The following is a 9,367-nucleotide window of genomic DNA, read 5'->3' as shown; positions in this document are numbered from 1 at the left end:
TCAGCACCGTGGAAAAATTTATATTTTTGAATAAAAACAAATAAAATGCTGTCCCTACTTTTGTTTTTCACTGGTACCACAAGCACAGTCACAAAACAAGTAGCACAAACACATTCAATTTTATTTATATAGCCCTAATTACAAATAAAAGTATCGAAGCACTTTACAGAAAACCAGAACCTGACCCCAATCAAGTAGTAAAGCTAAAAATCTCAAATCTCTCCCCAATTTGTTTCCACTTCCCCCTCTGTCCCTGCTATCAGGAAAAGCAGACACTATATTAAGTATATTACTTGTTTACTGGCATTATCATTTAAGCACAATTCAAAGCTTCGCATAGCAAAGCCAGTGTGTCATTATAGGCATTCTGCCTGTTTTACTTTTGTTTGTCCACTTGATGGCGCAGTAGAGCAAATGAAGCCATGAAGCTTCGACCCATGAGTGAACCAATTTGATGGAAAGCCTCAATGCTTCATGTGACTTCATCTCGCCATCACTACGTCCTGGAGAACTCACAAAATATGAGATAAAACTACCACAAATATGTATAAAATTACTAAAATATGAGATAAAACTACCACAAGTATGTATAAAATGATTTTTGTCAAATATCAATATTTTCAATGCGTCTCATCTTCTTTCACTGTTCACCAAACTTTCTGACGTCACTCAGTGCTTCCTGTGGATCTTCTTCACGGCTTCAGGTTCATTAGCGCCACCTACTGGGCTGGAGTGTTCATCAGAGTTACCACTGTTTCTTCTGTAATTAATTAATCAATCAATATTAAGGCGTTAAAGTCCCAGCCCTAATGTTTCAATGGCCTGTTATTTTGCAGATATTCATAGGGTTCATGTTATTTCCTTTTCTCTGCAGCAGTTCATATATATATAGAGAGAAAGACCATAAAAGTAAAAAATAAAAAATTAAATATGCAGTGTCGTCTTTATTTTAAATGTCTAAAGGGTTTTGTGGCTCCTGGTGTTTTCTTTTCTGTGGGAAACGGGCCCAAACGACTCTTAGAGTGCCTCGGGTTGCTATTTTTGTCTGACTTTTGTGGTTTTGACTTTTCGTTATTTTGTTTTGCTTTATTCATTGTTTTGTGTATCGTTTGTGTCAATTCGTCTTTTTTTTCTGGTTTTTGTAAATTTTTTGTCACTTTGTTGTTTTGTTTCGTGTCATTTCTCTCATTTTTGTAATTTTGTCTCATTTTAGTAATATTTTGTTGTGTTTTTCTTGTGTTATGTTGCCTTTTGTCTGACTTTTGTGGTTTTGATCGTCCAGTAAATCCTCTGTGGTTCAGTTCCAGGTGACTAAATGTTGTGTTCCTTTGTCAACACTCTGTGATCTGGAAGTTGTAATGTGGAAATGATAAACTGAGGCTGAATGTTGCTGAAACTGAATTTATTTTTCTTCCTAAATTTCAGGTTGTTCATGATGTTTTGTCTAAAAGGCTCTGATTGATGAGGAGAGATTCTCTGAGCTTCTCTGTTGTTTCACTGGAAATAGTTCAAAGTTGATCCAATGATCCAATCAGAGAGGGGAACCTTTTAGTCACATTGAAATGGGGATTTGTTTTTGGACTTCAAATGTATTTTTAGAACCCTGTTCCATGTTGAGTAGAATAAAGCAGATGAATAATAAACAGCTGATATAATGTATGTTTGTCATGAAGAACTCAGAGTCAGGATTTTTAGCCACAGCCCTTTATTCTTCTCCATCACACACAAGATGAAGGAAGTTCTCATTTCATCACTAGAACAGGACTGAAACACTCAAATCAGGATCAAGTCTGGCTGCACAAAAACCTGATTTTCACTGGACAATAATGTGTGAAAGTCTGTCAGCAGTTTGTAGATTCACTGCTTCCTCTCTCATTTCACACTTTGTGCAGCTCAAATGCTTTTAGTTCAAGTGAGCATCAGAGGAACCACCACATCCTGATTTTCACTCTCAACATTTGACTGGAAAAAGACGCAAACACCACATTTGGCTCCTGGAATAATCACAACTTCCATATTTGAAGAGGAACAAGTTTACAAGGAATCATTTAGAAGGATTTCACAAAAAACACATTTAATCCATGAATGTGAAAACATGTTTCTGAAGGACAGAGTCATGGAGAGACTCAACTATCTGTTCAACACTGTTTCTCTCGAGGAGGAGACTCTAGAGACTCAACTCAGCACAGAAACACTGAGGAACCAGACCTGGACCCCCAGACCCCAAATCCAGGATAGAGAGGTTGAGTGAATGTGGTGTTGAAGGTGTGGAGGTGGATCAGAGAGTCAGAGGAGACTCTGTAGAAGGACAGAGTTCCAGCAGGAACGTCCACATAAACTGAAACTCTGTCAGAGACTGAGGAGGAACTAATGGATGTTGAACTGTTATTGTGTCTGACATAGTAACCACCATTAGAGCAGATCAGACTCCAGGACTGATCATTATATCCAAACAGACACTCACTGTCTCCTTTCCTTCTGATTCCTCTGTAACTCACTGATAAATCAACCAGTCCTCTCCACTCCACCTCCCAGTAACAGCGACCAGTCAGACCAGTTGTACACAGCAGCTGATACCAGTATTTAAACCTGTCTGGATGATCAGGATACGACTGATCCTCCTCCACATGTGTCACCTTCCTGTTGTTGTCAGACAGTTTGAGTTTTCTGTTTACTGTGTTTGTGTCGACTGTGAGTTGACAGGAATCTGATGGAGAGAACAAACACAACACAGCTGCAGTTATTGATGGATCATGTGATCAGTATTAAACCTTTGATGATGACCTCAGAGATGTGACACTTTGAAGATGCTTGAATGTGCTGCTTTGTTTCCATCAATCCATTAAAACACACTTACACTTCCTCAGACCTGGTGTCAACCATCGGACTCCAGCAGGCGTCACCCTGAAAGGAGGAGGACGGTCAGAGCAGCAGCGACTCTTTCAGCAGCACACATGGACGTTACATGGCTCTCACACTGTTCCACTGATAAAGGACCAGTCCAACATGGAGACACAGACACCTGAATGCAGCATCTCTAAAGTCCTGTCCTGTGCTCGTCACGTTCCAGCTCAGTTTACACTCATTATTCAGCTTTACTCATTGATGCTTCCTCTTTTCATGGAGCTAGGCTAACAGTTTACCCTGCTTCCTGTCTTTGAGCTAAGCTAGGCTAACAGTTTACCCTGCTTCCTGTCTTTGAGCTAAGCTAGGGTAACAGTTTACCCTGCTTCCTGTCTTTGAGCTAAGCTAGGCTAACAGTTTACCGTGCTTCCTGTCTTTGAGCTATGCTAGGCTAACGGTTTACCCTGCTTCCTGTCTTTGAGCTACGCTAGGTTAACAGTTTACCGTGCTTCCTGTCTTTGAGCTATGCAAGGCTAACAGTTTACCACTGAGTACAGTGTTTGTGCTAAGCTAGGCTAACAGTTTCAGTGCTTCCGGTCTTCATGCTAAGGTAGGCTAACAGTTTCCTCTGCTTCCTGTCATTGAGCTAAGCTAGGCTAACAGTTTACCCTGCTTCCTGTCTTTGATAAGGATGGAAAGGAGCAGACTTGGTCTGCAACACTAGGATGATAGTTTCCTGAGAGTGTCTGTCTGTCTGTACGAGAGTGTCTGTCTGTACCTCAGAGTGTCTGTCTGTCTGTACCTGAGAGTTTCCAGTCTACAGTCTGGATCCTCCACTTTAGCTCTCAGCATCTTCTCTCCTGAGTCTCCTGGATGGTTGTAGCTCAGGTCCAGCTCTCTCAGATTTGAGGTCTTGAAGCTCAGAGCTGAGGCCAGAGAAGCACAACCTTCCTCTGTGACCAGACAGCCTGACAGCCTGCACACACAAAACAACACAAACCTGATGGACAACACTTGGATGGATGACTCTCACTCTTTCTTTTCTTCTTTGTCTTTCAGCTACATTTTGCTGCACATTTCATGCGTCTCAAGCAAATCAACAATCTCAACAATGATTAGTGGGATTTAATCATGTCAAAAATAAACCCAGACAAAGTCCTGCACAAGTTCAGTAAAAGCTCATTTGATGAATCCCATCAGCAGAAATGATTCTACTCAGGTTAGCTGTTTATCCACTGATAGAAATCACATCAGTTTCAAAGTGTGAGTCCTGACCTGAGAGCTTCCAGTTTACAGTGTGGACTCTCCAGTCCAGCAGAAAGACTCTCCACTCCTGAATCCTGCAGGTTGTTGTTAGTCAGGTCCAGCTCTGTCACACTGGAGGACTGGGAGCTGAGGACTGAGGACAGAGCTCCACAGCTTCTCTCTGACAGATTACAGTTACTCAGTCTGAAGAGACAAAGAGAAGAAAAGAAGTAATACATTAAGTTCAATATTTTCTGTCCTGTTGAAAAGACAGCAGTGAATTTAACAACAAATACATCCCACTATGACCAGAATACAGAAGCGCTGAGGACAGTCCTCTGCAATATTATTTAAATGTGAAAATAATCCAAAGTGGAGAACATTACAGTAATCAGATTACTTTGAAGCTGAGCAGTAAAGTATTTCATCTGATTAAAAAACAAACTGACAGTTTAGATTTACTAAATGAAGAATACAGGCCAAACAGCAAGAAATGAATCCAATAAAGGTCAGTACATCTTTCATTACTGTCATTAGAATGTTGGATTTTTTTCACTACTTTCTATGTCCACCTTTATTTTTGATGACACATTTAATCCTCCTCAGCATGAAGAAACCACATTTCTGCAGAGATGTTCCACCATCTTCAGAGACTATGTCTTCATCTGCTCTTTGTTGGAGGGTTTGTGTTGCTCTGACTTTGTCTTTAAAATACCCCAAAGTTGGTCTGTTGGATTCAAATCAGGACACACACTTGGACAAGTCACAGTTTGGACTTTTTCCTTTTCAATCTGAAAAATAGTCAACTTGATGCTGATGGCAGCGATTAAATCACTGTCAGACTTGGTTACATCTCTGATGTTGTTACAGAACAAACATCTTCTGATCTCCAGTCCTTGTTCTTCAGGTTCCTTCACTTCCACTTGTGCTGTTGAGACTCATGCTTTGATTTTCACTGACACATGAATCCCACTGGAAACAAACTAAGGATCTCCAAACTCATGTGTTTAAACTGTTTATCTCCACTCTTGATGAAGTCTGGACTCCTCATAGCGTCAGTGAGCTGGACTCTTCATTCTCTCTCAGTCTCAGGAGACACTCTGCTGCCCAGTGATTGGCTCTCAGTCCCTACAGTCTGAAAGGAACCAACAACCTTTTAACAGCCTCACATCTGAAAAGGGTCATAGGGTCCCTATGAGGGTGTAGCTCCTCTTCAGGGAGACCAGAGAGACCATGAACCTCACCACAGGTGGGATGGATGTTCTATCCTTCACCAACACTTCAGTTGATGGGACTCAGCCATCAGCAGCAGGAAGACTGGACTGACCTTACCCACAGACCAGAGGACATGAGGACACTGCTTATCAACAGTCATGATGACTGTCCTCACCTGCAGGGCTGCTGCTGCTTCACTCCATCATTTCTGACAGACCTGGAGTCCTGGAAGCTGCTGTTCCAGGAAGTCTTTCCAAAAATCTTCAGCCAGTATCTGAGTATGTTGTCATGTTCTTCAACCCAAAATCTCAGTTCCTCATAAACCACCTGAGGTAGGGACGTGTCCTGCCACCCAGTGAAGTCAGAGTTGGGAGTGATGGGATCAGGGTCCACAACATCTGAGGAGGTGAACCCAAAAGAATCTGAACTGAGGATCCCTTTGATCTCAGTGAAGACAGAAGGCAACACTGGAAACAAGGAATTGGACTTGAACCTCAAATAAGAATGTAAACAACAGTCCAACTGTCCACCAGCTGAACTGCACTGAGTTCAGTCACTGAACAAACTGAACATTCTACAGTTTCATTGAGCAGACGCTTTTATCCAAAGTGACAAACATCTGAGAGTAGAAACAACACAAGCAAGGATCTAGTCAGGAGAAAACAACCTGGAGAAGATCCATAAAATAAGTTCAAGTGTGAACATGAAATGTTTGTTCTGGTGTTTCCTTTTCATCAACGTCTATCTGAAACATTCTATTTAGTAAAACAGTGGAAACTAAAACAGTGGAAACTAAAACAGAACCTTGAACCAAGACTTCACAGGTTCTTACAGGTTCTGGTTCTGTGATGCAGGTTCCAGGTTGTTCAGTTCCTGTAGTGGAAGAGGCCTCATTAAGAGAAACTAGTGCTAAAGGTCAGTAACACAACTGATCTGAGTCATAAAAATACAGAAAACCTCCCACCTCAGCTGTTCTGCTCATCATGAATAAAAACACATTTTAAATGGTCATCAGTTGAACAGGTTGATGAGTCCTGACCTGAGAGCTTCCAGTCTACAGTGTGGACTCTCCAGTCCAGCAGAAAGACTCTCCACTCCTGAATCCTGCAGGTTGTTGTTACTCAGGTCCAGCTCTGTCACACTGGAGGACTGGGAGCTGAGGACTGAGGACAGAGCTCCACAGCTTCTCTCTGACAGATTACAGCCACTCAGTCTGAAGAGACAAAAAGCAGATTATTCTGATGAAACAGCAGCAAAATGAAAAAGGATCTTCAGTCTCCAAATACTTACACAACTTTCTTGGAGGCTTTGACCACTGGCAGCAGCCTCAGAAGAACCTCCTCTGAAGCAGAGTATTTCTTCAGGTCAAACACGTCCAGGTGTTCTTCTGATGACAGTAAGATGAAGCCCAGAGCTGACCACTCAGCAGGAGACAGTTTATCTGTGGACAGACGTCCTGATCTCAGGGACTGTTGGATCTCCTCCACTAGAGAAACATCCTTCAGTTCATTCAGACAGTGGAACAGATTAATGCTTCTCTCTGCAGACAGATTCCCACTGATCTTCTCCTTGATGTACTCCACTGTTTTCTGATTGGTCTGTGAGCTACTTCCTGTTTGTGTCAGCAGGCCTGGTAGGAGATTCTGATTGGTCGGCAGTGACAGACCCAGGAGGAAGCGCAGGAACAAGTCCAGGTGTCCGTTTGGACTCAGTAAGGCCTCGTCCACAACTGTCTGGTAGAAACCTGTTGAATAACTTTGGAACATTTCAGACCAACGGGATGTTGTTTGTTGTTCTTCTTCCACCAGGCTGATTCCAGAGTTGATGAAGGTTAGATGAACATGAAGAGCAGCCAGAAACTCCTGAACACTCAGATGGACGAAGCAGAACATCTTGTCTTCCTGTTTCCGTCTTCGCTCTTCTTTGAAGATCTCTGTGAACACTCCTGAGTACACTGAGGCTTCACTCACATCGATGCCACTTTCTCTCAGATCTTTCTCATAGAAGATCAAGTTGCCCTTTTGCAGCTGTTCAAAAGCCAGTTTAGCTAATGACTTAATGTACTGAATGCACTTCTCTGGACCGTACTTTTCTTTTGTGTGATCAATCTGAAATCTTAGAAACTCTGTGTACATCTCAGTCAGGGTTCTGGGCAGATCTCCTCCCTCTCTGGTTCTCAGCAGCTCCTCCAGAACTGTAGCAGTGATCCAGCAGAACACTGGGATGTGGCACATGATGTGGAGGCTTCGTGACTTCTTCATGTGGGAGATGATGCTGCTGGTCTGCTCCTCATCTCTGGATCTCTTCCTGAAGTACTCCTCCTTCTGTGGGTCAGTGAACCCTCTGACCTCTGTTGTAGTGTTGACGAGGTTTTGAGGGATCTGATTGGCTGCTGCAGGTCGTGTGGTTATCCAGAGGCGAGCTGAACGCAACAGTTTTCCACTGATAAGTTCTGTCAGCAGGACTTCTATTTTAGTTGACTTTGTTACGTCCACGGAGCAAATGTTGTTTACATCAAAATCCAGATGAAGGCGACTCTCGTCCAGTCCATCAAACACAAACAGCAGTTTGAATCTGCTCTTCTTGTAGCTGCTGGTTCCTGATGACTGCAGAGCTGTAAAGATGTAATTCAGAGCCTCCACTGTGACGTCTTTAGTTTCTGGGATACAGAAATGAATGAGCTCTGCCAAACCAAACTCTTTTCCCTGCAGTGAATTCAGGGCACGGAAAGTGAACGGGAAAATAAGATGCACATCTTGATTGGTTCTTTCTTCGGCCCAGTCCAACACAAACTTGTGCACGAGGAATGTTTTTCCAATCCCTGCGATCCCATTGGTCAGCACTGTTCTGATGGGTATGTCTTTTCCAGAAGGATGCTTGAAAATGTCTCTGGGTTGGATCTGTGTCTCTGTGTCTGATGGTTTCCACACCTTGTCAATCTGTAGGACCTCATGCTGTGTGTTGACGTGCACATCCCGGCCAGCTGTGATGTACAGCTCTGTGTAGATATCAACCAGAAGCTGCTCATCTGATGCCCACCCCTCTGTTGTAACCTTAAACGTGTCCTGGAAGTTTGACTGAAGCTTCTGTTGGTAATATCTGATGGGACGTGGTTCTGGTACCGGAACAGTCTCATCTGTGTCAAACATGAAGGGAACAGTGTGAGGTGTGTGTCTACAGAAACCTCTGTTGTTGTTGGAAAAACACAAGCAACTAAGCAACTACAAAGAGGTTGGACCTTTAAATAGTCACCTATAACATCTGATGGTAAAAAAAAGTTGGGCAAATGTGTGTGTGAGATTTTTCTAAACTTATTCCTGGGGGTTTCATCCTAAACTCTACACATAATGCAGCAATTTAACCTGATCATTTGGAGGAAAGTGACTGAAAAAACTGACTGAAAAAACTGACTGAAAGGGAAACTCTGCTAAAGGGCTACCCAGATGTTTGGATAATGTTCAATTTTTCATTAACTATCATAGGATAACGTTATTTTTTACACCGACAAATCAGAGAAGATGGTTTTACCTTAGCTGACATGTTTCAACTGCAACTGCAGTCTTCTTCAGAGCGTCATCCAACGTGTGCTGACGTGTCCTTTTTATCAGGTGACCTGGGACTCCATCCTCCAGAGACCACCGGACGGCGGGGGGCGTGGCCTATCTGACAGATTCTGACAGATCTGTCAGACCAGTCACATGATAAAAAAGGACACGTCAGCACACGTCAGATGATGCTCTGAAGAAGACTGCAGTTGCAGTTGAAACATGTCAGGTAAGATAAAACCATCTTCCCTTTGATTTGTCGGTATAAAAAATAACGTTATCCCATGATAGTTAACGACAAAATGAATATTGTCCAAATATTACGAGGAAGACTGGAAAAAGACTGTCATAATATTCCACCATTTGGAAAAGCTGGAAAAGAAGAGAGCACGGCACAGAAACCACCTTACATTCAATCGCCGATGCAAAAATGAGGACATAACACCGAAAAGCCTTAACATCAGGAACCCCATCCCAACAAAAAATGCAGAAAACATAATAAACAAAGCAAAGAAGGC

The 9,367-nt window shown here is 42.6% G+C and overlaps 1 protein-coding gene across 1 annotated transcript; it reads right to left on the bottom strand.

Annotated features, from left to right (window-relative positions):
* Positions 1-1,688: 1,688 nt before the first annotated feature.
* Positions 1,689-8,749, bottom strand: LOC111570055 (NLR family CARD domain-containing protein 3-like). Its single transcript, XM_055008371.1, has 5 exons — positions 6,595-8,749; positions 4,120-4,293; positions 3,647-3,820; positions 2,858-2,904; positions 1,689-2,707 (listed from the first exon to the last, which is right to left on the bottom strand). Exons 1-5 carry the CDS (start codon positions 8,451-8,453, stop codon positions 2,181-2,183), a joined length of 2,781 nt encoding a protein of 926 aa, XP_054864346.1. The 5' UTR covers positions 8,454-8,749; the 3' UTR covers positions 1,689-2,180.
* Positions 8,750-9,367: the final 618 nt, after the last annotated feature.

The sequence above is a fragment of the Amphiprion ocellaris genome, chromosome 24 (genome assembly GCF_022539595.1).
Source record: "Amphiprion ocellaris isolate individual 3 ecotype Okinawa chromosome 24, ASM2253959v1, whole genome shotgun sequence".
Lineage (NCBI taxonomy): Eukaryota > Metazoa > Chordata > Actinopteri > Pomacentridae > Amphiprion > Amphiprion ocellaris.
Note: the sequence above shows the minus strand (reverse complement) of the source record. Positions and strands in the feature narration are given on the sequence as shown.